This window comes from Prinia subflava, chromosome 12 (genome assembly GCF_021018805.1).
Source record: "Prinia subflava isolate CZ2003 ecotype Zambia chromosome 12, Cam_Psub_1.2, whole genome shotgun sequence".
In the NCBI taxonomy this organism is placed as follows: domain Eukaryota; kingdom Metazoa; phylum Chordata; class Aves; order Passeriformes; family Cisticolidae; genus Prinia; species Prinia subflava.
In genome coordinates, this window is record NC_086258.1 from 128,218 (window position 1) to 156,155 (window position 27,938).

Below are 27,938 nucleotides of genomic sequence, written 5' to 3' on the forward strand. Positions count from 1 at the left end.
GTGGCCAGGTAACTCTTGCCAGAGGTGCAAATTACAGAACTAGCTCGCCACATCTGCTGCCTTTTTAGCCTCTGCAGTACACAGTGGCACGACCCTCTGCAGCCCTAGGAGGCTCAGGAGGCAGCCGCCCAGCCCGATGAGCAGGGGAAGCTGTACCATGGTGCCGCCATTACGAACGCGCGGCACGTGTGGCGTTCCCGGGGTCACGTGAAAGGATGCTGGGTTGCCACGTGACGCCGAAGCGCTGTGTCACGTGACTGGCGCCCCCGCGGGAGCGCTCGCTGTCCGGTACGCGCGCGGCGGCTGCCATGGGGTTGGTACTGCTGCTCCCGCCGCTGCTCCTGCTCCCGCCGCTGCTCCTGCTCCCGCCCGCCCGCGCCGCTCCCGGTGGGTGTTTCGGACCGGATCCTTCTGCCTGTCCCCCCGGCTCCTCGTGTCGGACCCCTCCGCCTGACCTTCTTCCTTGGCCAGAGCCCCGCCCCCCCCCCCCCCCCCCCCACGAACGGGACACTCAACCAGCGTTTCCAGGCCCCGGACACGATCCCGAACGGGCCTGGCTGGGCCGGAGCCCTCAGCCAACCTGGGGAGTACCGGGAGGGCGCTCCGAGCTCGCCGAGCCCCGGTTCGCAGGCTGGGTTATGCGTACCGGGTGACAACGCCTGTTGTCAGTTTCCCCTGTGCTGATGACACCCCCTCCAGCTGCCCGGGTCGTGCGGCCCGGCCTGGAGGAGCGGATCTTCCCGCAGGTGAGGGACCACTTCAACTTCGAGACCTGCGGCAACGAGACCTTCCCGCAACGGTACCTGGTGTCGGGTAGGTCCCGTGGGTGCTGTGGCTTCGGGATGGATTCCTTTTTGCTTAAGCTTTAACTGCCTCTGTTCCGAGATGTAAAGCAGAAGCTAGAGCACTGGGCAGCCAAGAATCAGTATTAGCAAAGGGCCAACCCTATACGAGCCAAACATTCCCCAGCATTGTCTATATCCTCCTCTCCTTTTCATCCACTTTTTACAATGGCATGTACTTACAGGACAAGGGGGCTGGCTTTAAATTGAAACAGAGTAGGCTTAGATTGCATGTTAGGAAGGAATTCTTCCCTGTGAGGGGGGGAGGCCCTGGGACTGGTTGCCCAGAGAAGCTGTGGCTGCCCCATCCCTGGAAGTGTTCAAGGCCACATTGCATAGGGCTTGAAGCAACGTGGTCTGTCTAGTTGTGGGTGTCTCTGCCCATGGCAGGGGGCTTGAACTGGGTGGTCTTTAAGGTCCTTTCCAACACAGACCAATCTGGAATTCACTCCGTGCCTTCTGCTCTGGCTGTGTGGTGCAGAGGGGATTGTGTGGACTGGCTTCTCTGGAGCAAGAGTAGACTAGAAGCAAGAGCTGTGTTAGGCTTGCACCAGAGCTGGCTCTATGCATGTGTCTTCAGGTGGGGCCAGTATCTCTTGCAAGCGCATATAATGCAGTACTCTGAATGCATGAGGAAAAACAAACAGTGACTGAAATGTTGTATTGTGTACCAGTCATTTTTAGGAGTGAAAGTCCACTCTTGGGTCAGTGGTTTGCATTATTTAAAATCGTGCTTAATCCATGCCAAACAATGAGCACTGCCAGCAAGGAGCCAGCTGCATCTTCCTTTTGTGTCACTGATGGTAAAAGAGAAAAGGCCTTTCTAAATAGCATGTAACTAAAAAGACAGCAATTTCCATAACCAGTGTCACATGTTTTTCAGCCCTGCCTATACAGAGGAATTGGGGAGCAATTTGCAGGGAGAGAGGAAAGGTGGAGGTGGTAATAGCAAGAAATGTGAGCCCTGCCCAGCTTGGTGCCCATCTGCTGCTGCCTCCCAGCTGCATTGGGGTCTTCAGATGCTGCAGCTTGCCTTCACATCACCTGTTGTTCCGCCAAGTTGTGTGTTTCACCAGGCATACATTCATGGATCAGTTCAACCCAAAGATATGGTCACAGTTTTGAGAGCATACCAAGGCTGCAATTTCACTAATTAAGTGGCCCTTTTTGAACACAGTGTGTTGTGGGTTACAGGGTTTAAAGCATTGTGCAACTTCTATTTGTGTTCTTTTTAAATGTTATGTTTTATCTGTGAGTCCTGGGCAGAGCTGAATAATATTTGTGAGGAGCTAAATATTACCATTGCAATTCTGCTGATTTATAGAGAGTTTCCTACTCAAAATTCCTGTAATTCCATTTCCCGCTACTGTTTTTTGTGCAATATGAGAATTTTCAGTTTATCAGCAAGAAAATGAAGAGTAATTTCACAACAGGGAATCTGATACTCTTGAGTTTAGCTGGCAGTTCCCCAGGATTTCAGTCTAAAAATAGATACCTTTCTGAGGAGCCCGTCTGGTTTGGTTTTGGCTCCTGTGATGATTGTTTACTCCAGGAGCCAAGAAGCGTATCAGAAGAGCCAGAGGAAAGAGAACACTGAGCACTCCAGTTACCTACCCAATACCCAAAGCAAATGCAGCATAGAGAGTCCATTGGCGTCTTTGTTAATGAAGAGGAGCAGCTTCACTAATGAGAGGTTTCAAATCCCATTTCAAGCCAACTCTGGCTTTGGCAGTTCTCTGCTGAGAATGCCAGGAATTATATTTGGGCCTCTCTGTTCATGGAAACAGCCTCATGTGACAGCAACATCCATGGGACAGCTGCTCTGCAGGGTCTCTTTGGATGGTGTGTTGAAATCAACACTTAACTGACGGCCTGAGGTTTGTCATTGAAGAAAACTATTTATTATCCCTCTTAATTCCTGTGCAGTTTATGCCTAAGCTAAAATCAAATGTTTGTTAAAGTCAGCAAGCATTAGAGCAACTATTTGTTAGATAAGCCAGTGTTGGCATCACGGCTCAGCTTGTCCTGCCAGACTCAATTTGCCTTCAGTTATAAAGTGATCTGAGGGTGAAGCACATCATCTTCATATCATCATCATATATATATACACACACACGTACGTGCACATGTGTTACATATATTACATATATCAGCATATTCTGGGCTCTTCCCCACAATGTGGGCAGCAGGTGTGTGGGGGCATTCTGTCCCTCTGCTCAGGTGAGACCCCATGGGTAGAACTGCCTCCAGGCCCAGGGACCTCAACATAAGATGGGTGTGGGGCTGCTGGAGTGAATCCAGAGGAAGCCCCAGAGATGATCTGAGAGATGGAATAGCGGAGCATTTCACCCTCTCCCAAGAGCTTATCTGTTGTTTGTTAGCCAGTCAGATAACTCAAACAGGACAAGCTGTGTTGTTGTGGGAGTTTTTGGGCCATGGGATTAACACTGGTCTGGTATTTCCCAACTGCCAATAGATACCTTACCGTTGAAGTGAGATGTGACAAGATAAGCTGGATTTTGCCTGACTGATAGCCATTCACTTTACAACTATAAAAGCCACTCCAAAATTTCATAGAGCAGAAATCTGCTATAGATTCCGCTTCACAAAGCAGAAATCTGCTAAAATATATATTTTTTCTGGAAATGTATGGAGTTTCTCCCATGAGCAGGGATACCTGCTTCACGGTTACTCCTCAGGGGTTGAGTGAAGGAATCTGTCTATGTTATCGCCATTTTGGTGGTAAATTACATTTGACTCCTAATCAATACTATTTCTTTTGCTAGTTTTAATATAGATACCTTGATATTGTGCACTGTTTTATGATTTGCTGTTATCAACTAGTAATTCTTTAGTTTTATACTGTGTAGTGAGTAATTCTGATTAAGATCTTTTGTCTGTTATCTCTTGTATTTTTTTTTGTCATTTTTATAAGTAGATCTGATATGCTGTCATTAGAACTGTGAGCCAGAATGATTCCTTAAATTTGAAGTGTTGCCAAAATTTGAGCCTAAGGCAGGGCTTGTCTGAAGCTTTCCCTTGTCTTGTGACAAGTAGAGCATCCCTGCTCTGGAGACAGGCTTGGAGAGGGGGTTTGTTCAACATGGAGAAGAGAAGCCTCTGGGCATACCTTATTGTGGCCTTTCAGTACTTAAATAAGGTTTGTGAAAAAAAGGGGGAGTGGCTTTTTTACCAAATCCAGTAGTGATAGGACAGGGGCAATGTTTTGAAGTTGACAGACAGTGAATTTGGATTGGACCTAAAGAAGAAATTCTGTCCTGTAAGGGTAGGGAGGCCCTAGCACAGGTTGCCCTGAGAAGCTGTGGCTGCCCTATCGCTGGAAGTGTTCAAGGCCACATTGCACAGGGCTCGAAGCAACGTGGTCTAGTTGGAGGTGTCTCTGCCTATGGCAGGGGGCTTGAACTGGGTGGTCTTAAAGGTCCCCCCCAACTCAAACCGTCCTATGATATGTAATTTACAACTTTATACATCACAGCAGGAGCATCAGAAAGATGCAGGCAATTCCCTAATGTCAGTTATGTGTGAAAATTGAGCTATGCAAGGGTTTTGGAGTGAATTGAGCTAAAAAGGGTATAGAAATGGGAAATCGCTCTTCCAAGGGGCAGCTGTCTGAAAAGGACTTGCAGAACTTGAGATCTTAGGTATTTTTAAGGCAGAAGTGGCATTTTCAGGCCATGTACTGATCCTAAGGAAGCTCTTATTTACTCCCACCCAAATGAGAGATTTCTGGAGCCTGGCCTTTCTAACACTTTTGTATCCCAGGTCAGGTCTCAGGAATCAGCCTGTTCACAGAGTTCCTCCTTGTTAAACTCCTGCCCAAAGTCACCAAAATTTGACTCATTTCATGCACGTATTTTTTGTTGTGTTTTTGGGGGGTCTTACATGTATTTAGTGGGTTTGGGTTTGTTTTTTTTTTTTTTATTTCTTTCTTTCAATTGCCTCAGCAAAGTTCTGGAAGAAAGGATTTGGACCTATCTTTTTCTATACTGGCAATGAAGGTGACATCTGGACTTTTGCTCAGAACTCTGACTTCATATTTGAATTAGCAGAGGAACAGCAAGCACTTGTCATTTTTGCTGAACATGTGAGTATTTTAGTCATTATGCATCCTTTAGAGTCGTGTTCTGTTCAGCGTTACCAAATTCAGCTTTCTGCAGGTCTGGAATAGTGGCACCATTTCTTGCCATGGAGCTGAGTCGGACCTGTTATAAGCTTTCTCCCCATGACAGCAGATCTTTACATAATCATGGCATTTGAATAATTTTTTATTATGCTCTCCAGCACTCCAGGATACAGACTGCTGTTTCAGTACAGCCTATGCCAGGAATGCTTTACTTCTGTAAGTAGTTTCTACAGGCCTTAAACTCCATGTTAGAATAGAGAGATACTTTGTTTGGATAATATTTAATCTCTCTACCCTGCAAAATCCCAAGCCAAACTTTCCCACATTGCTCTCTTAAGTCTACTATCTATGGTCTTAGGCATGAAGAGATTATCCTGTTCCCTTTTGTATCTGGGGAGTTCAGGAGAGATACACATGCTGAGAACCCACTTGGCACCCACTGAAGCTGCTGTCATGTATTGGCCATCCACTCCGCAATCTGTCCTGAAGGTGTCTGTGTATCAGGTGTAGGAGACAAGGCACTTCCTCAGTTATGGACAAGCTAGAGGACACCTCATACTCTGTTATCTCTTTGTATTAGTGGACACTTAGCCCAGCTCTGTCGTGAAAGCAGAGAAGACCTAGACCGGCATTGCCAGAGTATTATGTCTTTCGTTTCAGAGGTATTATGGGAAGTCTCTTCCCTTTGGACTTGAGTCAACACAGCTGAAGAAGACTGCTCTGCTCACCGTGGAACAAGCCCTTGCTGACTATGCAGTGCTCATTACTGAGCTTAAGAAACAGTTTGGTGCTGCGGATTGCCCTGTCATCGCTTTTGGGGGCAGGTAGGGGTTGTGTGGGCTCCTTCCCTTCTCTGCATCCTTTCCCAGCCAGAGTTATGCTGCTGTAGATCTCTTTTGCTCTCAAGAAAGTTCTCAATGCAGAGTTTTAAGCTGTCCTTTTGAGAGCAGATGTGCCTGTGCTCAGCTCCCATGAGCTCATCACCAGCTCCCACTCTGCTTTCCCATTAGGAATTAGCCTCCATTTGTGGTTGCTTTGGAGAAGCACCTCTGACTAAGCTTATTCAATGTTGGAATCATGCAGAACTGCAGGAAAAAAATAGTTTGGAAAGGGTAAAGGGAAAATACGATGCTTGCCAGTGATGGTGTGCCAAAATCTGAGGAAACGAGCACTAATGGTGTCCCTCAATCTGCTTCAGGAGGTATTGGCTACAGTGAACCTCAGCTGAAGTGTTTCTACAGTAACACATGCAGCATGAGGAACAAACATGAGGAGCTCAAAACGTTTGCCCAAGCCCAGAGATTTGGCATCATTAGCAAAAGTGAAGTCTGGTAGGATAAGTCCTGTGACTGGAGTGCCCTGTTGGATGTTTACAGGCTCTTCAGGAGAGATTAGGGCAGAAGAGATGAGGAGATGGCATTGTATGTAGTGGAAGGGATAGAATGTCTGGAGCTCACAGAGGCACAGTTGAAAGCCTCTGGGTAAGAATCGAGGGACCAATAAATAATGCAAATGTCACTGTGGGAGTCTACTTTGGATCTCCCAGACAGGATGATGACACTAACAAATTATTCTTTGAGGAGCTAAGGATGCTTTCAAGTCAACTTCCCTTGTCCTTGTGGGGCACTTCAGATTGCCAGAAATCAACTGGGAGGATCACACAGGTGGTAGTAGTCTAGGTCAGAAGATTACCTGAAAAACCCAGATGACAACTTTATGGCACAGCTCTTAAAGGAGCAGAATCGGAAAGATACCCTTCTTGATCTACTGTTTGTCAACAGAGAGGATTTTGTGATTTTGTGAGTGAGTGGGGATTGGCAACTGTTTTGGCCACAGCAACCATGAAGCCATTGAGTTTAAAATCTCTGCTGACAGGAGGAGACGTGCCAGCAAAACCTCAACTCTGGCCATGAGGAGAGACTTCAGCAGACTTCAGGCTGCTCAGGGAATCGAGTAAAGTCCCCTGGGAAAATGTTTTTGTAGGTGATGGGGTCCATCAGTGTTGGTTACATTTTAAATATTACCTGTTAAGGGCATGGGATGTTGAAAGTCAGGCAGGCAAAGCAGAAAGCCATCTTGGCTGAACAGGGATATTCTCTTGGAAATAAGGTGAAAAAGGAGATTGTATGCCCAGTAGAAGCAAAGTCAGGTGACATGAGAAGAATACAGAGATACTGCTCCCCACTATAGGGAGAAAAATCATGTGATTAAAACTTATTTGGAGTTGAAACTGCCAAAACTGTGTAGAATGATTTAAAAAGGTTTTTTTAATAGATTAATTGTGAAAGGCAATGTAGAAATAACATTGGCCTGTTCCAGGATGAGGATGGTCACCTCACAAATAGGGACAGAAACAAGGGAGAGGTGTGTATTGCATTCTTTGCCTCTGTTTTCACCATGGTTGACAGACCAAAGGGGTCCCAGTGCCTTGAGCTGGAGGACCATGAATGCAAGAATAATCAACTCCTTATTGACCCTGAACATCTGCAGGATCTCCTGCTCCATCTGGATCACTACAAGTCTATGGGGCCTGTTGGGATTCAACTAAGAATCCTCAAAGAGCTGCTGATGTCTTTGCAAAACCTGTCTTGATGATTTTTGTGCAGTTTTGGGAATCCAGAGAAATCTCAGCTGACTGGAAGCTGGGGAACATTGTTCCAGTTTTCAGGAAGGGCGAGAGGGAGGACCCTGCAAGGGGTCAGACACTGACAGGCCTGTCAGTTTCACTTCAGTGCCAGTAAAATCTGGGAAGATCATGGCAAATACTATTCTGGGAGGTATTGAAAAACCGCCTGCAGGGCAATGCAGTCATTGATCACAGGCGATCAGAGGAAAGTCCTCCATGTTGAACCTGATTTCTTTCTACGATGGGGTAACCCACCTGGTTGGTCTAGGAGAGCCAGTAAATGTCATTATTTTGGACTTCAGCAAACCTTTTGATGCAATCTCTCCCAAAGACTTTTTTGGGCAAAATGTCCAGCATATGATGGGTGAGCAACTGGCTCACTTGTTGGCACACTGTCTGGGGTAGCACCTGGCTGGTGTCCAGTCACTAGTGGGATTCTGTAAGGCTCCATTCTTAGCCCTCTGCTCTTCTACATCTTTGTTAATGACCTGGATGCAGGACTTGAAGGAATACTAAGTCAGTTTGCCAACAACACAAAACTGGGAAGAGATGTTGACTCCCTTGAAGGCTGGGAGGCCCTGCAGAGAGACCTCAGTAAGTCAGAGAGATGGACAATCACCAACCCTATGAAGTTTCCCAATGGTGAGTGCTGGGTTCTTCACCTATGATGGGGCAACACTGGCTGTGTGTACAGAATGCGTAATGAGAGGCTGGAAAGCAGCTGTGGGAAGGGAACTGGAGGTCCAAAGACATACTGGATTTGAGTCAATAGTGCCCTGACAGCCAGGAGGGACAACTGCATTCTTGAGGGCATCAGGTCCAGCATCTGTGGCAGAGTCAGGGTGCCAGTTATCCCACTGCGCTCTGCACTGGGGTGGCCTGACCTCGTTTTGTGCACCACAATGTAAAAAAGACGTTAAGCTATTAGAGAGTGTCCAAAGGAGGGCTATGAAGATGGGGAAGGGTCTTAAGGGGAGGCGTTATGAGGAATGACTAAGATAACTTGATTTGTTCAGCCTGGATGAGACTGAGGGAAGACCTCACTGCCCTCTTTAATATCCTGTGGAGGGGTAGCACGCATCTCTTCACTCATGACCGGTGACAGGACGCAAGGAAACAGTGTTGTAGTTTAGATTTTAGGGGGTCCCCGGGGAGGGTTCCCCGGAAGCCCCCTGGGCTCTAAGTTCGTTGGTATTTGCATACAGGCAGGCAAGGAGACTCCAGATGCTGGTGAGGTGCTGATGAAGTGAGGATTTATTTGGAGTTTGACCCCAGGAAGGCAGCATGGTCATTGAGGGAGAGGGGGGAAGGAGAGGGAGAGGGAAGGGGAGAGGAGCAAAGCCTCCGGAGGCCTTCAGGGCAAAGAGGATGAGCCCTCTCCGTTTGCATCCTTAACAGAGAGATTCAAAGTGGGCGTGGATAGATTCTGCAGCCCATACAGTTACAGACACAGGATACTGCAGGAGAGGTTACAGATTTGGGATAAACCATACACTTTCCAGGGGTAAGCCAGAGCATACCATTTCAATAAAATGCAATTCCACAAAACAGCATGGGTCTGTGTCAAGGGAGGTTTAGATTGGATACCAAGAAAATGTTTTTCACCCAGAGAGTGGTTGAGCACTGAAACAGGCTCACCAGGGAAGTGGTCCTACACCAAGCCTGTTTGAGTTCAAGAAGTGTTTGGACAGCACTCCAGGGCACAGGCCAGGATACTTGGAGTGTCCCATACAGGGTGAGGAGTTGGACTCAGTGATATGGGTCTCTTTCAGCTCAGCATATTCCATGATTCTATAAAAATGACAAATTCCTTCTGTAGGATCAAAACATTTTACATGAGAAATACGGGAAACTAATAATTGGTAAAATATTCTTTCAAGAGGCCACACAGCTTTTTATTAAACACGGCCTCTTTAAAAGCATCCAGCCATTTTCATTGTAGGCCTTTTCATAATTCTGCTGTGCTGCTCTTTGGTTCCTTGTAGCAGTCCTTTGTCAGAGTGCTCACTGTGCTGCAGCTGCATGGGTGTGATGTCCTTGTTTCTTGATTGATCCCCTCTCTTGTAGTAGAGAGGTGCTTCCCTTCAAAAGTCTTCCAGAAGTACAGGGCTTCAAATTCAATTGCAGTGAACTGAAAAGCATTTGACATGATAGTTATCATGAAGACTTCATTTGGTTGCGGTCCAGTGACTGAACTGTTGATCTCACAAGGGTTTACACTGTGACTATCAGGACAGTAGCTACAGCAGGAAGGCCCAGAAGCTGTCCTGGGATAGGAGGATGGGAGAGAAATTCAGCAAAACCTAGCTGGCTGCATGTTAGACTGCAACTCTCTGTGTATAATTGAGGGCTCAGTCTGCAGCAGTCCTGAACACACTAAACCCAAATGAAGAACACTGAAATATGGCAGTGCTGGAGAAGCAGAGCATTTCCCTGGGAGAAAAAAACCAGACCACTTCTGGTGCTTATAACTGTGCCAAATTAACCTGAAATTACTTGAAGCAGGTTTCTGGTAATGCTTGTCTCCAGGACCAGGGCTAGAGAAACGCAAGTTGCTTTACGTATGGGTGTTGTGGGAACAGTATTTACTGAACCACTTAAGGTGGTGGGGAGGGAGATGGAGTGCGTTTAATCTTGGAGTTAGACCAGGTTTAACCTGTGTTTTGGGGATCTCATTTGCCTCCCCCCCCCCACCAATGGCCTCAGAGGAACTCTGCAACCATCAGCAAATCAATGACTTCTGTCATCTTGGGTCTATCTAGCAGCCCTTATTCCACGTGTAGGTTGTGGCCCTGGCACTGAAGCTACCAAGGTAGCTTTGACTTTTCTTGTGGCATGTGTTAACTTTTCCCCTTCCTTGTATCTGTGCTGATCAGCTATACAGCTGTTATTTGGGGTGCCCAGGGAGGATAGTCTCCACTTTCCAGGAGTCGAGAGGGCTGCCTGTTCTAGCATGTTCAGGAACACCCTTTGCCGAAAGCCTGGCAAAGTTCTGAGTAGTTCTAACTAGTTCTTGTCATTCTGTATGCAGAATGTACAACGTTTTCTCTTTTTGAACAGTGAGCGCTTCACTCAAACCCTGCTTTGTTCTAGTGTGAAGCTGTCAGGACATGCTCAGGAAGGTACAAAGTTAAATATTGAGACAGGATTTATATTTGTCTTCCGAAGCAAACTGAGCTGCTGTGTTCCCACCAGAGCTGGTGTAAGCATTTGAGGAAAGGCCAGTAAGAGCACTGTGTGTTGCTCATTGGCCGTAACTGGATCAACATGAGGATGAGGCAGAAATCATCACAGATACCCATGAGCATCATGCATATCACAGAGCATGCATGACAACGTGAGGCATCACAGATATTCGTGAGCTTCTTTGGGTTTCCATGGGTTAGGTGAGTCTGGAAATGTTGGCCTGAACTTCTGAGTTATTACATTGTAAGTGGTGTCTTAAAGGAAATAACTCTTGTCTCTCCTTGGTAGCTATGGAGGAATGCTGAGTGCTTACCTGAGGATGAAATACCCAAATGTTGTGTCTGGTGCATTAGCTGCCAGTGCTCCTCTGCTGTCTGTGGCTGGGCTTGGAGACCCCACCCAGTTCTTCAGAGATGTCACAGCAGTAAGTAACATCTCTTTTCAGGAGTAGTATTTTCTTCCTTTAGGAACGCTGTTTCTTTTTCCTTTTCCAGGTGTTTAAATAGATATCTGTCTTCACAGCATCCCTGCTAAGCAGGGAGTGCAATTAAATTGCAACCTGCAAGAAAAAGCAGTAGTTGCATGATGGCTGAGCACTGCCTTAGCTGAGGCAGCTCAGGGTTCAAAGGTGCTGCTCCAAGCAGCACAGCTACATGCCAGTACCTTTAGTACCACTAAGAATTGACTTTCCCATTTCTAGTGGTTTGACTGTATTACAGCCTGAAATTTTTCCCTTGTGCCTGGCTGAACCCCTTTTGGATAATTTATTTTCAAATTCTCTCCCAAAATGCTGTATTGGTACCAATGATTCACAGCATCTCCTTAGTCCAAGGTGATTTGATTTCAGTGAAGAACTTGGAAATCTTCATTTCATAATTAAAAATGTACAAGGTGTCCCGGGATCACTTAAACTAAAATTTAAATGTGGCTTTCGCAGTTTAAGGCCATGAAAAGTTGATGTTAGAACTGACTTATGTTTATCTTATAAAGAAGGAAATGTACTACCTGGTTGTACTGAAATCTTGTGGTGGTGTCTGTTCTGCCTCTTTTTTGATGTGTATTTCTAGATCTGAATGATGGCTTTGTATGAACTACCTTTGTTGTCCCTCAGTTGGGGCTGATGTCTGTGCCTGGTGCAGGAGCCAGTGAGCACCCAGAGCTGAGCCCTTTAATGCTTTCTGCCCAGAATTAGGCTATAATTCATTAAGCTGGCACCTCTCTTTGGGGAATTTGCAGGCTTTTATATAAGTTACAACAAAGAAATTACACAGAACTTGTTCACTGGTCAACTTAACCAGTGCTTTTCTGCACATGCTCCAGTCAGTGCCTGGTTCACTGTACCAGGGTGGTCTGACATTAGCATGTGAGATGTCTCGGGGGTGATTTTTACCTTGGTGCTTAGTCTTAGGTTACCTTTGGCCACCTTAGCATTCTTCTCCCCCATCCCTCTAGTCTGGAGGTAATTAATCTTTGTTTACATATTCCTGTCATCTTGTGTTACTTTGCTGTTATTCTCCACTTCAAAGACCACACCTGTGTATGTAACTTCTGGTCTCTTTGTTCTTTTTTAAATACATGAGCAACTTGTTTCTCTGCAGACTTACACAACAGATAGCGTTACCAGTAAGTATAAAGAAGAGACTGTTACATGAAAATAAACACATTTGAAACTCCTAAGTGCATAAAAGAATAATAGACATCTTGTTTTAGAGTTATATATTTTTAAATAAAAAATGTAATACCATTTTGTGTGGAATAATTCACAGAGGTTTATGTCCAAAAAGGAGACAGAGGAGCTCTGTAATTTTATATGAATAAAGGAAGAGGCCGTGGGACATTTCCCAAGGGGTTGGAGGATGCAGCCCCCTTTTTATCCTAATTTCCCAAACGCATCACCCTCTTCCTTTCCCCATTGGCTGAGGTACTTGGAAGGTACAGACTTCCCAAATCACCTACTCTATGTCTGCCTCTGCTGTGCACCCCTCCTTTTTTTTTTTTTTTTTTCTTTTATATAGTAAAATACTATTCATAATTCTATTAAGCCTTTATTCTTTTTCTCTATGTTCAGGAATTTCACATGGCCTTGGCTGAGCAACAGTCCATGACAATTAGTAACATTTTCTAGAACTGTTAGTTTCTTCTTTGCTTCCTGTCTATAAGTGTGGCGCTATCTACAAGCAGATTCACAGACTGTTTGTGAAGACACATTCATCTTATTCCTTTCAATTAGTCAGCTAACAGGCCCTGCAGTGGGAATTCTTTCCTGGCTAAAGCTAACTTCCTCTCAGCATCCGTGTCTGTCGCTTCAGCTGTGAATACGCTGTAAATTATTACACACCCTCAAACTTAGGGCTTTAACCTTGCCACGTGAAAAAACTTTCCAACTAATTTAAAAATCTGTTTTCTCTGCAGCAGTAAGCCAAGCTCTGGGCTGAGCTCTTAAGCAAGCACTATGTGGTTTCAAAGTACTCCCTTCATCTTCAGTGGGGAGGTTGCTCTGATTTGCAATTTATGCATCTGAAATCTGAATTGCTCTTCTTGCTCAGAACACCCATGAGAGCTGTTAATCCCAATGAAGGCACATGAAATGGCTGCAATTCTTCCTGCCTCTGCTAAGCTGAACCGTCTGGTCTGTAAGGGTCTTGAGGGTGAGCTTTAAAAGGTCCTCATGCCAGGCAGTGCTTGGCAGTAGCCCAGCAGTGCCTAGAGGAGAGCTCAGCTATCACATCTGCTCCTCTGTCCCAGGCCAAACTATCCCCACACTCCAGTTAGAGCCATTAACAGGTGAAGATGCATAAGCACATCCAGAAGGATATTTGGAACTCTTAAAGGGATGCGCAGGTAAACTCTGGAAAACTCCACAATGATTTATTTAAACATAATTATCAGACAAAGGTACAATTAGGAAGAAAGGTGCCAAATCTATTTTTTAGTTGAGGATGGGTCTTTATAAGAAAAATGTCTAGCTAATGATTTGTGGTTACTTACCTTGCTGTAACTCTCAGAAGAGCCCTAATAATTTTTCTTGTTGCAAAACAATGGTTGCCAGCAGACCTAAATCTGCCTTACAGCTTGAGAGAGGAGAAAGAGCTTGAGCTCCTAGGGCTTCAATCACAGAAACAACTTGATCCACCATAACAAACCACAGCTCTTCAAAACCTAACTTAAAGTGCTTTTTCAGGTGCAGTAATGGTTTTCACAAGAAAAAGGACCTGGTCATTTGGCAGGCCACTAGCAGGCTTAAGAAGAAAAGCAGATCTTGATCTTGTACTCCCAATGCATAACTGACTTCTCCTTTGGTTCATTCTCACAGACAAAGTGCAGTTTCAAGGACTCTGCTCTGTGTTTAAAAACAACAAAACCCTTATGACACTTGCAGCTTGTCCCCCTCTCTCAGCCTGCTTTGTATTCTCTTGCTGCTTCATGCTCATCCTGATGCTCCATGACAGGCAGAGTGTTCTGTCTGACGTCTCATCCCAGCCAGACCTGGTGACACAGCTGCTGCTTGGCCTGAGCTGTGCAGTGTTGTCTTCTGCAGAGACATGGTGACTCTCTGAAGGACAAGGCAGAAGCACTGGTGTCACTGCTCCTGGAAATGCAAATGAGGTGCTGACCAGCAGGCCAATAACCCGTTGTCCTCCTGGCAATTCTTTCTGTTGCAGCCTCTTCAAGTATCTTCTGTGGGAAACTGTCATCTCATATTTTTTCTGTCCCTTCAGGATTTTCAAAAGTCCAGCGTAGGCTGTGTCACAGCTGTCCGTAAAGCCTTCCAGCAAATCAAGGACCTGTGCCTGAGTGGAGGTAAGAAGGGAGCCCTGCAGATGGCTCCCAAGGGCAGCCAGCATTCGCAGCCCCGGGGGAAAAAAGTTGATACACCTTTACCTCAGCTAGTTGTTCAGATAAATCAGTGCAGATGCCCTGCATAGCTTCCTCTTTCTGCTTGCACAATTGACTTTTTTCTTTTATTAACAGTTTCAGTTAGCATTAAAATTGGTAACCAGCACCGAAATATAAGTAGCTCTGTGGAGCTTTGCACAGTGTTAATGAAACCATTTTTTCTGCACTGAAATGCAAAACCACTTGCAGGTGAAAACCACTTGCATAGTATTTTATGCTAGTAAAGCCACATGTTTCACCAGATACTTGTCCTCAATAGGCACACCATGAAGAGCTGTTCTGATGGGTATGACAGCTGTGTGGCTCAGCTCAGTGGAGAGATCTGAGAAAATATGTGGAGCACAGTCTAGGTCCTGAAGCAATCATCCAAGTCCCTTCCATCTCCAGTCTTGGACAGTTAGGACAGACTGGTGAAGACCTCTGCAATGGCTCCTAAGTAGGCTGGCTCAGATGCCATGGGCTGATGCAGCATCTCCTGGAAGCTGTGCGTAGTGTTGGGACAGATGTAGTGGCTTCTGTCTTGAGCCTTGGTCTGTGATGCTGCGTGTCAGGAACTGTGTGCTTCCCAGCTGCTGCTGGTCCTGGAACTGCCAGAGGGGCCCAGGGATCAAAATGCCATTTTAGCTTTGGGTCACAGCTGGAAGAATATTACTGTTAACTAGTCAAGCTCTTGCAGCTCTGCCTGGGGCCATGATTTCTGTACCTGCGGGTAAGGTGGTCACATTTAAGGCTTAGGCCCTCAAGTGTGTATCCATAGTCAGGTCCCAGGCTGTGGGTTTCCAAGCAAAAGCAGCTGTGCTCTAGTGGTCAGGTGTAGAGCAGGATGTGGATAGGAACTGTAACTCCAAAATGTGGAGGATAAAAATGAAGGGAGCAGCTTTCCACAGCAGAAAAGCAAAGGTGTAGGGATACATATTGAAGGAATGTCTTCAAAGATTAATTTCTTGACTCCAGCTGACCTCTGCATCCCACTGATGTTTGAAGGCATATCTTGGGAGTCCTTTGTGAGGACTCTTCTCATTTGGCAGCTCTTACTGCAGATGCACCTTCCTCCCAAGTTTGGGGTTTTTTTGGGGCGGAGGGGAAGATAGTGGTGGTATTTGTCTTTTTGAAGTCTGGGGGTTTTGTTTTCTTTTTTAAAGTTGTTGTTGTTGTTTTCCCCTGCCAGTTTTTCCAGGTTTTGAATCTCACTGGGTGCTATATGTTCTACCCTGCTCTCCTGCATGAGAGCTTGCCTGGGGAGCCTGCCTTGCCAGACACAGCAGTCCTGCCAGGGAAGGGGCCTGCAGGCATGAGCAGGAGCAGCCATCAGGGCACTGATGAGGACAGGCTGTGCCAAGCTGCTCTGCTCACTGTTTCAGCTGGGACCAGTTCTGTTCCAGCAAGTGCTGATTCCTCCAGGTTCATCATGGAGGTATTAGTAGCTCCATGAGGGGCAGAGCATGGGCTGTGGGCCACACGAGGTTGTGACACTGCTCAGGGAGGCTGTGCCTGAACGTTCTGTTCACACATGTAAATTTAGATGTAATGTGTCCCTTCCACTAAAAACCTCATCTTATGTTACAGCATCTTCTTAATCCCGAGTGAAACAAGATGCTGAAGCTTGGTGTTACCTTCCTCTGTTGAAGTTTTTGTCTTTTATTTTCCTTTCTTTTGCAGCCTATGATGAGATCAGCAGCAAAATGGCCACATGCAATAAGATCTCTAACAAGGAGGATGTTTACCAGCTGTTTGGGTTTGCTAGAAATGCCTTCACCATGATGGCCATGATGGACTATCCATACAAAACCGACTTCATGGGTGACCTCCCTGCCAATCCAGTGAAGGTGAGGACATTGGTGTGGGTGGGTGACTGGAGCTTAGGACACTCTCAGGCAGACACCACTGGTGATGATCACAAGGCAGTAGTGGTGGATGTTGCAGCCCTTCTAGACTTCCCTGCTTTTGAAAGGTACCAGCTTTCATCCTGGATGACCAGAGGCTGTTGCAATTCTTGGTGTCTTCTGGTGTGTTGTCAAGCCCATGGGACTTAATTTGCCTCTGGCTGTGTGGCATTTAGGGTTCTAGTCCTACCTGGAGTGCACTGTGCAGGAAGTGACACAGGCTCTGCTGCACTAGAACCCTCAATATGCTGCTTCTGGCTCCACCAGGCACCCAGTTTCCTTCTAGGGTCTGTGTAATGACCTCTAAAATGGCAGTAATTATTCTGCGCATTACCCTCACTCCCTGAGAAGGGCATTAAGATAGTCTGATTGTAGGAGGAATTGTATATCACTGTGGCCCCTCCACAGCTCCCTAACTTGGTGAAGGAACTGTCTGCCCTTTTCTTGTCTCCTTGCTTCTATGTAATTTGTTGCTACAGGGGAGGAAGCTGAAAACTTCAAGACCTGTTGCGTAAGGCCTTTGGAAAGCCACTGAACCATTAAATACATAAATGATAATTTTAATGAACCTTTCAGCTTAGTCCTTCCACAAAGCAACTGGTAACTGTTCTGTCTGCCATTTGCCTGTAATGTGTCTCACTCAGGTTGGCTGTGACCAAGTTACTGCCCACAAAGACCCAGTTGAAGGCTTGGCTGCTCTTGTTGGTGAGTTAATATTTTCAGTTTGATCTTCTATGTACCACCACAATTTCTAGAAGTGCTTATCAGTAGACCTGTCACGTTGCTGTGTCAGGAGAGCTGGTATGACTGATCTCCCTCTGGGACATTTTGCCCCTTGTTGATTTTGTTGGGACATCTCACAGTGGCTCATAGGTTCCTTCTCTCACCTTTCCCAACATATTCTAGCCATGTTTCTGAGGGCATTGCAGCCCCATAGCCTGTTGTCTGTCCACAAGATGTGGACTTCTAAAATACTTAGTTTTTTTCTAGAAGTTTACCCATATTCTGGCTCCAGCAGTTACAGGCTCAGTGCACATTCACTGAAGGAAGTTTTATGGTCTCCTTGTTGAGGACGAGTCCTGTGGTCTTAATCCGGGGCAAGGCAATCTTAAATACATCAGGTATACACATATATACATTTATCTCTGTGAGCACTTACTTTGTCAGCCAGCCGTGTTTGTAAGGAAATTATTAATAGAGATAGAATTTGAAGAACTCTTGAAGAATTCCTCATAAAATCTCTCAAGTTGCTTATTAAAATGAGTTCTACCTTGGTCACTATTCAGAAAAACAGGTTCTGAATGACATAAAAAAATTAAGGAATTCTTACAGGTTTAATGCAATTTAGTACAACTGGGAGCTGATTTTTTTTTCCCAAATAATGTATGTGCCCCAAGTCAGAAATGTACCAATCCTAAATCACTGCTAAAGATGTTTGGCTGGGACCTGGAAGTGTTAAAACACTAATGTCTTGGCAAACACTGTCAGATCTACTGGATATACTCACATGCTACTTTTTTTGTGAGGAGTGGCGGTCTTGTTGCTTTGGGATGAATAAGCCAAGGGTGGATTTCTTCCTCACAGTTGCAAGGGAGGACCTCATGCCTCTCCCCATCTCTCCAGATGCATTCACTTGGTGTTTAATCATACAAGAGGAATGATCCACCAGAACTTTAGGCAGGAGACTGGCATTTCTCCATACTTGCCTCTGTGTCATACAGGAAAACACTGTCTTTTTTCTACATATACTGCATCAGCCCACGTCCCGCCAGGTAGAGCACAGTGCCATGGGCTGTGATGCTGAACTGGCAACAAGTGAATGGGAACAGTGTTAGTGTTGTCCTGTGATTGCTTCCAGGGCAATAATATTCTGTCTCCTTAATGTGAATCCATTCCCCCACCTGCAGAGAACCAGACTAGCACTTTACCCATCATATCATGTCTCAAGAGCTATTGCTGTTTGCTTAGTTCCTGATAAATGAAACTAGTGTCCCCACATCTGTTTGAACATTGTACAGCTCAGAGTGCCAGATTTTTGATCCACATTTAGCAATCAGAGCCTCAAAAGAAACTGAATAAAATACCAGAGGCACGGCTTGGATGGAATTTTCTTCTTGGGAAATCAGAGGAGTAAGCTCAGCAAGAATACCACTGGGACCTGATGAATCTGGCGTAGCTGAAGCCCTGTTTGCTATCCAGGCTTTTAACCTATTACAAAGGGAATTGTCTAAACAGGACAATGTTGCATTGAACTGGGGGCAATAGCCAAGTTTGTGTCATCTCGAGGAATCTGTCAGTCCCATGTAAAAGCTTTGCCATAAAGCTGGATTGTAACCTCATACAGGTCCAGATGCTGTGAGTTCTGTCCCAGCCTTGCACACTCACTCAGCCCTTAGCTTGGTTTTGGCCATGAAGTTCATGTGGGAGGTGGTGAGTGAGACAGCAGAGTTATTGACTGGTTTTGTGCTGTGTTCTCACCTGGCAGGGGTGTTATACAACTCCTCTGGCTTGGCGCAGTGTTATGATATATACCAGCTGTACCAGTCCTGTGCTGACCCCACAGGCTGTGGCATCGGCTCGGATGCAGAGGCTTGGGACTACCAGGTAAAGGGTTGGAGCCCCCAACAGGTTTCAGCTGCTGTTCTGGCTATACCCCTGCTCCATGACAGCTCTTGTGCTTCTCTCAGGTTTGCACCGAGATCAACTTAACATTTAACAGTAACAATGTGACAGACATGTTCCCTGAGATGCCCTTCACAGAGGCTATGCGTGAGCAGTACTGTTGGAACAAGTGGCGTGTGAGGCCACGAGCACACTGGCTACAGACAAACTTTTGGGGAGAAGGTGAGTTGTACTGATTGCTTGGTGCTTTGTGTTACTCTGTAGCTGTCTCCCTGTTTCTCTCTGTCCAGCTGAGCCCCATGAGGCACAGTACACTAATGAGTCCTGGCAGAAAGTGTCAGCCTTGTGCTGACTTGAGCCAAACCTTTCTGTATCTCTTTGGGACAGAAGAGGAAAACATAAAAACTACCAATAATTTGTTCAATTCTTTGATTTTTTCTGTTCTTGGCTGTGTTTAGTAGCCAAACACATTTGGATAACTGGGCAGGAAGGAGACCTCTCAATTATGAACTCTCTGAATTTCAGACCTGAAAAGTGCAAGTAACATCATTTTTTCAAATGGAGACCTGGACCCATGGGCTGGAGGTGGGGTAAGCATGTGCACTCCTGTATCCTGACCACAGAGCAGCCTTTGCAGGTGACATACTGCCCTCCCTCCCTTTCAGAGCAGCGCTGGCAATTCAGTTTTAACTCAGTTTTAACCTGAGTTTCTGTGAGCAGCTGTTTCATGGTGAACCACTGAGGAATCTCAGGATACTGACGACAGACACATTGAGTAGTGTCCATCAGCCAGGAATACTGATGGAACAAATGTGGCTTCACTAGTGCAGACACAGCAGGACCTTCCTTACCCCACACCCAGGGTCTGAACCACAACGTGGTGTGTTCCTGTGTTCACATGTGGTCCCAGTGCTGCCGGCCATGTGCTCCTGGCTCTCTCCAGTCCCAACATACATGGTGAGACCAGGTGGGTGCTATGAGCAGCGACTCGAACCAGGACATGTTTTGGCTTAGATTCAACAAAAGTTCAGAGTGCTGTCAGTATCCAGTCTAAAATGTAAAAACAAAAATGACCCAGGACTGGATTTTGAGTTAGTTGAGCTCCTGATTAAATGCAGAAGCTCAGTGTTTTAGGCTGACTTGGAATCCCAGGAGGAACAGGCTGCTTAGGGTGCATGGGCCCAAAGGAGACCTCACTTCCAACTGCCTGTGCTGGAATCAGCTGAAAGCTCCCACCTTGTGGAAAACATTCCTTTCATTTGGGACAGGTGATCTGGTTCATTCAGACTGTTAGCTACGGATACCTGCCTTACCAAGGATGTCTTCCCATGCTTTCCCTCAGTCTTGCCCAGATCATGTTCCAGTTTTCAGAATTCATGTCCAGTTCTTCCCAGTAACTTGGTGAGAATTGGTCTTTGCTCCTTCTTCTCCCAGATAAACAGCAGCCTCAGCCCTTCACTGATTGCACTTACCATTAAAGGAGGTGCCCATCACCTTGATCTCCGGTAAGTACCAAACTCTCCTTTGGCTGGCAAAATCCTGATGCCCTGGGTATTTGATCTCTGCAAGCCACAGCCCAAACAACCAGGAGATATTTTAGAATCACAGAATCACAGAGTTGTTGGGATTGGAAAAGACCTCTAAGATCATTAAGTCCAACCATCAACCCCATCCCACCACCAAGTTCACTACTAAACCATGTCCTCAAGTGCCACGTCCACAAGTTTTTTTGAATGCTTCTAGAGATGGTGAATTCAGCGCTTCCCTGGGCAGTCTGTTCCAATACTTCACAATCCCTTCCATGAAAAGATTTTCCCTGTTATCCAGTCTAAAGATCTCCTGGTTCAACTTGAGGCTGTTTCCTCTCATCCTGTCCCTTGTTACCTGGGAACAGAGCCTGACCCCCACCTGGCTATAGTCTCCCGTCGGAGTTGTAGAGAGCAAGATAGTCCCCACTGAGCCTCCTTTTCTCCAGGCTGAGCACCCCCAGCTCTCTAAGCCACTCCTGGTGCTCCAGACCTTTCCCTGATTCCACTCCCTTCCCTGGACATACTCCAGCCCTTCAATGCCTTATTTGTCAAGAAGGACCTAAAATTGACCTGAGGATTTGAGGTCACCAGTGCCTAGCACAAGCAAGTACCTAAAGAGGATGGGTACCAGCCTGCTGCAGCCCAGTGTGGAAGAGTAATGTTCTTCCCCAGCACAAGGCTCTTTCAGCCTCCAGGGATGCTGAGCTGTGCAGAACTTGGCACTCAGCTCACCTACTGTCATTAGATCGTGTTCTTGCACAGGGGTTGGCACAAGTGGGAGACAGCCTGCAGCAATCAGTCACATGAAGTAGTCGAGTGCCTCCTGACATTAGCCATCTGCCTTTGGGCCTGGAGCAGAGGGGGCAGCAGCCAGCAAGGGCAAGCTTGGGGCTGTTGCCCAACTGTACTGGAGATTGGACACTGTAACTTGCTTTCCAGGGTATAAATGTGAAGCACAAACCACTCAGTCTCTGTCCTTAAGATCACAGACTCTGCCTGCGCAGAAGGCAAAAATCCACTGCCCAGTAACTGACAGTGCTCTGCTTTCTGTAGGGGACACAACCCAGCTGACCCCCCATCCGTCACGGAGGTGCGCAAGCTTGAAGCCAGGATCATCAGCAGTTGGGTGAAATCTGCAAGCATGGAGCGGGTGCGGGAGCAGGGTGCAGGAGCTGCAGCAGGCAGCCAGTCCTGAGCCCTTCCATCCCCACAGCCCCTGGATGTAGCCTGCTGTGCTGGTTCTAGGCTGGCTGGGACACCATTCTGTTCTCTGCCATGATGGTGGGAACTCCCTTTTCCAAAGTGTCCCACCTACACCTCATTGAGCATCAAAAGAAATGCAAAAGGCCAAATCACTGACAGAAGCTGAAACCACATTTTCTGGGCTCCATGCTTGCCTGCTCAGGCTGAGCTGTTACAAAGGGCAGCAATATGAAAAGGTCCACGACCCATCACCGACCTGAACACGATGGTTGCATGAGGCACTTTAAGGTTGAAACTAAAATATTTTTAGAGAAAAAGGAAATACTAGGTGGCTAGTTGAAAAGCAGAGGTATGCTCATGACTGACCCAGGGTCATGGTGAGTTCCACTAGTGACCAGTTATCTAAAACAGACTACATCAGTCTTAGCCGGGGCTGTGAGTTGGGAGTGTTTTAGTTTTAACAAGAGATTCTAGCTGATGAGATGAAGATTTATACGAAGGAATCCTAGGGTGCGCTGCTGTCAATCAAGGTCTGTGTATTAGTGACCAGTAAAGCACACTTCCACTGAGACATCTTCAGAGCTTTTGGAAATCAATTACAAGTATATTAAAATGTGCAATATAAAAGTTTATTAAAGGATGTCATATAATTTCATGGCTTGGTAGTATAACCAAAGAAGATAAAAAAGGTTCCTTCTCACCTTCCCAGGTTGATCTTTGCATATGAACAGGTGCTACTTGACTGACTAAGCACCAATAATTACTAGCATAACTGCCAAAATACTGATTCCTGGTAATCAATTGGCTGCCTCAGCTGATTTTACTTTACAGTGTTCTTATGAGTTAGTGGAGAGCTTTCCTGAGTCCCCAGAGGTTTCCACTGTTTGTGCAGCACAGTCACAGCAGTGCTTGGTGTCCATGTCTGCACTGCTGCGCCCTTCCTGGTCACATAGCAGGGCTGTTTCCCAGAGCAGAAACACTGCTGGTGTTTCACAATATCCAAGTGCTGAGATATGTCACATCCCCTGTTCTTAACAAAAGACCAAAGCCGCTGCTCCTCCAGCCAGGGATGCTGAGGAGAGCAGGAACAGGTAGATCTGCTGATCAGCTATTTCAGGTACATGTACGTGAAGGACAACTTGGAAGACCCAATTAGTCAAACTCCAGTCCGTACAAAAGTCGCTCTAAGACTGCCATTGGCACTACATCCTCAGCTCAGCCTGGATCCTCTCTGTTCACACTGATGAAAACCTCCATGGGTCCTGGGAAGAGCTTCCACTGCCTGCTCAAGTCAGGCTTTGGGTTTTGTTGCTGCCCTATCAAGCCTTACTGAAGTAGTCATCCTCTGTTAGACTCAGAACCCCCAACTTTCCTGAATTCAGATTTGCTATACCCCAGCTATTACTAAGGATTAACACCACATTAGGGAAAAAAAGCAGAGAGCAAGGATTGCATCTGGCTTTTATTTCCCTTCGAACAGCACCCTTTGCACTCCTAAGCAGGCACCCAGTGATCACTAGCCCAGCAGTGTATGAACACAGCCAGGTTAAGGGGCAAGTATTTTAGGAAGTCACTGCAAGTCATCCCAGTTGCCAGGGCTGGGTTTGTGCTTTGGAGAAAAAGGGGGCCTGGATGTCTGCTGACCTTCCAGCAAGATGGGTTTTTTAATCCTCCTCTACTGGACTATACTGAGCTCTTATTTTCCTCTTACAGATAGTTCTTATTCCAAAGGAATACATAGTTTGATTGATATGAAAGGCTTTCAGATATTATAGCAAAGAGATAATACACATGGATATCCAGGACAGATGAGCAGCACTATAAAAGCAATCATGGTAGAAGTCTGAAGCTAGTGCCACCAACATCCATCATGTTTTGAATCCTTTAGCAAGCAAGCACGGGAGGTTAAAAGAAAACCCTGTTGTGTGGTGCTGTCTGAGCTGAAGGGAGGAGCCCCAAAGCACCACTCTTGAGCATCATCGGAATGCTGCTCCTGGTTGAACTTCAGGGCTACAGAAGGAAAATGATACGTAAGCAGACCCAGACCAGACCATGGCTGCAGTCCCTGTGCTTAAGGCCTGCACCAGTGAGGTTGTTGAACAAAGGCTTATTTGTTCTATCATCATTTACTGACACAATGAGTGCAGGCAAGGTGGGAACATTGTACAGAACAGGAACTCAGGGTTGGGCTCTGGTGAACACACAGGCTTCCAGCTTTGGATAGCATTCTCCAGCAGTATTTCAAAGAACAAAAACCCCAACTCTTTCTGCCAAAATCCAAAGTCAGAAAAATCAACCCCTTCTCTTGAAGCAAAAAGCTTCATGGAGCTGCCCCATCACATCAGCTTTATTGATCCTGTTAAATAGACTGAGTGTGGCACTAGCAATCACGAGCTGAATTCCCTTACAGGGCTTTTTCTAAGAGAGTACAGCTGAGGCAACCTGAGCTTGGCATAGAATGTTGAAAATCCTGTTACATGAAAGTCCTGCAAAACACAAGGGTCCTGTCAGCCAACACCAGGGACCTTGCAAAACTGCCAGTTTCTAAGACCTGTAGTGAGAATTCAGCTTTCTAAAGTTCAGGGATTTGATAGTAACTGCCCCATCCATCTGCTGAATTTTCTTTGAGCAAACAGGTCAGTATATTTCCTGAACTGTAGCTCAAAGCCCCAAGTGTGAGACTCCTAAGTCCACAGGCCTGCAGTTCTCTGTGGCTCTGCCCATGCCTGGCTGTTCCTCAGTGAAAGCCCAAGGCTTGCCATTGTGAGGGACAGAATACCTGGCTCAGTGGTGGCCTTCCCACAACACTTAAGCTAGGAGTATCCCAGCATGCAGAAACACCAAAGTTGGTTACAGACCCAGCAGTTCAAGCTTTGAAACTAGGAACCACAAGGAAACTTTGAGCTTCTGTTGTGCTGGGGGAGCACACCATGGAACAGAAATAGGCTGTGAAGCCCAGAGTTTGTTAAGGAAGTAAAAATAAATAAGCAATTAAAATTACCTCTGCAGAAGAACAGGAGAACAGATGAGCTTTGTTGAGAATACTGTTTGTGCTATTTCACACATGATATAGGGATCCGAAACAAGCATTTGTTATCAAAGGGAGTGAGAGCCAACAATCTGAACCTCAGGTTTAAAGGCTGAGGACAAAATGTAAGGCGACATTTTGAGGAGACTGCATATCCCAAGAGGAACTAGATAGAAATCAGTTGGATCAAGAGGCTCAGCTAAAAGACAAGACATGTTTGGGAAAGTGACAGTTTATTCTTCTCTCCTTCAACTCATTAGGAAATGAATTATTACTCTCAAGGCAATCATAAGGCAAAGAAAGTATCACACAGACTCCCACATAATCCCATTTATAGAATCAATTAAGACTTGTGTACCTTCAAAACCAGAAGACTTTTGGTAAGCATTTATGTGTATTCCATTTTCTAAGAAATCGCTCTTGCCTCAGTCAGGCAGCTGTCTGGGGGAAACACTGAACCCTGAAGTTTTACAATCCACAGCCCAGTCGTAATTAAAGGTTCAAAATTTGCTTTGTTCAAAGGCACAAGGCCAAAGCAACACAAGTCAGCAGCACCTGGGTAGTGTCACTGAATTTATATTTTTTATTTTTTTCTTTAGTCTCAAATTTTAAGCCTTTAGCTTTTAGCCAAACCTCAGCTCCTCAGCAGCACAAACCTTCACGAACAAAAAAACTGAAGGGATTTCCATCCACACTTCCCCTGCACTATCCTCATTTGTCGTGCCAAAGAAAACAGAAGCCTTGGCAGCAAATCAGTCATGTAGCCAAAGGCCATAGTGACTGGATTCCACTGCACTTACAAGTGAGAAGCTTACAAGTAAGAAGCTCATTCTCAAGAGTTACTATTGGCATGTGAATGGAAGGAACATTAACATTCTGCACTGACTAGCCATGTCCTGTCAATCCCAGGGCAGGGTTCCTCTGATGACAAAGAAATGTGCATTTAAATAATTTGTAAAATTTGTCCATTTCCATTAGTACATGGAATGATAAATATTATATAGAAGACTTAAATAGTGGTCCCAGGAGTAACTTGTAACTCCAGCAAACAGAATGGACCAGCATAAAACAAATAAAGAGGCATCTTTACAAATCTAAGGTTACAGTTACTATAAAATACTTCCCTCAGCCACTGGAAAATGAACCACTGGAGTCAAATTCAGTCAGCTCCATTAATGGCCAGGGACCCCTGGATTTCATGGGGACTGCAGTTCCTGGCCCTGCCCACGACACCCAGTGCTATGGGGAAAGAGACTTTCAGTGAGACCAACCTCTTCTGGAAATACAAACAATCACATTTCTGAGATCTTATCCATGAATACAGGACTGTCCAAGTCCAAATTAAAAAGGAAAAGCACTCTAGAAAGCTCATTTGCAAATTCATTGCTTAAAGTCTGTAAGTGCGCATATATAAAAATGAAAGATCTCAGGGCTCCTGTAAGATTCTTAAAAAATCTAGGTCTACTTTGTCCTCAGGTAACTGAAATTAATTTCTCTAATTCTACTGAGGCCTAGAATTGCTGTTAATACCTTTAGAATGTCTGCTTTTAACACTACTGCTGAAAATACCCACTGTACTCCTAAGAAAAAATATAATGGAAAATTTCTGCATGGTCCAAGAAATTAGGAATAACAAGAACTTTGCTGTACAGTTGTAAGCTTGTTTTCAGTCAACAAACACCCATGATGTGATATCTGAACAGGAAGGGACAGAAGGAGGCTGATACGTAATATGCTCACAAGCTTTCCCAGTGCCCAACCTCAGAAAGCAGCTTTCAGTCAGAATACCTGAGTCTAACTGATGTAAATAAGATATAAAATGCACATGTAGTTTTACTCGCATTTCACATTATTTCCTGCATTCCTGCAGGGAAGTTAAAAAACTGCAATAACTCTACAAAATTATATACCACTTTGAGCCAAACCAGCAGCAAATTCTCTTTCACCATTCATTTCAGCCACAGCTTGAACAGACTGTTCAAAGTGCTCTACAAAACTAAGACACTATATAACAGATGCCCTGCTGCCTCCTCTTTCTAAGGTGATGCAGCATAGCTTGGGAGTTCAAAATGAGATCAGAGTACCAGCAGCAATACTGACAGCTTCTCCCTGGGACAGCACTACAGCTCTTTGTTTATTCCACTTTCCACATGAACCACTGTCACAGTCTGACAAAGGAATGGCTCTGTAATTCAGTATTTCAGTGAATCCAGAATAAACCAGAAAACCGTAGGCTTATTCCTGCTCTCCAGGAACAATGCTGTGCCCTAAGCCAACTCGCTACATTTCCAGTATTAAATGTGTATTTAGTAACACTGACATAAGTGAGTTCTGGGTCACCAGAGCCCCAGGAATGTCATGGTCCACGCTACAATTACCTTCTGAACCTCATCATCAGTACCAGAGAAACCAACTTCACGTGGCACAGCTTTGTCCATCCCAGAACCAGGGATTAGATTTAAGACTGACATGATTTCTTCAAACTGAGATGCTTTTCCTAAGCTTTTGTTTGTTGTTTGAAGTCAAAAAAGGTGCATTATAGCATCTCTCCTCAAACCCTGAAACGTAAAGTGACTTGAAGATAAAAATGCCACCAACTGGAAGATCCACTGATGCAGAGTCTATGCTGACACCCAGATAGGGAGTGGATGAGCCTCCGTGTTAAAGATATATTTGTCAAGGTTGATTAAGTCTATGTCATCTGAAAACAGCAGAAACATGTATTTGAGTGTTTCCCCAAGGAAGAAGCTCTCCATTTTATCCCGGGGTTCTGGATTACTTGGATTCTGAACGTTGTTAATGGAAGTATAACCACCTGTAGGAACCTGTGCAAAAAAAAATTTGTATCTTTACATAATCTAATTTTTTTTTACTTCCTAACATCCAGATGCACTTGCAAAAGGTAAGTTCTAAGAAACAGATCATCATGTTTTCATGCTTTTCATTTCATACTTAGTTTTCATTTACATATAAAGCTT

At 45.5% G+C, this 27,938-nt stretch overlaps 2 protein-coding genes across 3 annotated transcripts in view; one reads left to right on the forward strand and one right to left on the reverse strand.

Moving 5' to 3' along the window:
* The first annotated feature begins 228 nt into the window (after positions 1 to 228).
* On the forward strand, positions 229 to 22,582 carry DPP7 (dipeptidyl peptidase 7). The gene is made up of 13 exons (XM_063408885.1): positions 229 to 387; positions 700 to 813; positions 4,808 to 4,947; positions 5,647 to 5,810; positions 11,087 to 11,222; positions 14,518 to 14,599; positions 16,355 to 16,521; positions 17,223 to 17,283; positions 19,064 to 19,182; positions 19,266 to 19,422; positions 19,726 to 19,790; positions 20,635 to 20,705; positions 21,783 to 22,582. Exons 1-13 carry the CDS (start codon positions 309 to 311, stop codon positions 21,922 to 21,924), a joined length of 1,497 nt encoding a protein of 498 aa, XP_063264955.1. The 5' UTR covers positions 229 to 308; the 3' UTR covers positions 21,925 to 22,582.
* MAN1B1 (mannosidase alpha class 1B member 1) overlaps positions 11,249 to 27,938 on the reverse strand; it is a 34,571-nt gene continuing 17,881 nt past the window's right edge. The window contains exon 13 of one of the 2 annotated variants that reach the window (XM_063408883.1): positions 11,249 to 11,357. In XM_063408883.1, the coding sequence (XP_063264953.1) occupies positions 11,346 to 11,357 (12 nt within the window). In that variant the 3' untranslated portion in view covers positions 11,249 to 11,345. Of the gene's footprint in view, positions 11,358 to 26,775; positions 27,786 to 27,938 lie in introns of those variants that run through there. The other variant, XM_063408882.1, reaches the window with a different exon arrangement.

Excerpts from the sequence above, each read along its gene's own strand:
- DPP7 (XM_063408885.1), top strand. The coding sequence starts at position 309 with ATGGGGTTGGTACTGCTGCTCCCGCCGCTGCTCCTGCTCCCGCCGCTG. Across the intron at positions 16,522-17,222 it reads TCCCTGCCAATCCAGTGAAG|GTTGGCTGTGACCAAGTTAC; the intron begins GTGAGGACATTG and ends TGTCTCACTCAG. Across the intron at positions 20,706-21,782 it reads GCCCATCACCTTGATCTCCG|GGGACACAACCCAGCTGACC; the intron begins GTAAGTACCAAA and ends TGCTTTCTGTAG.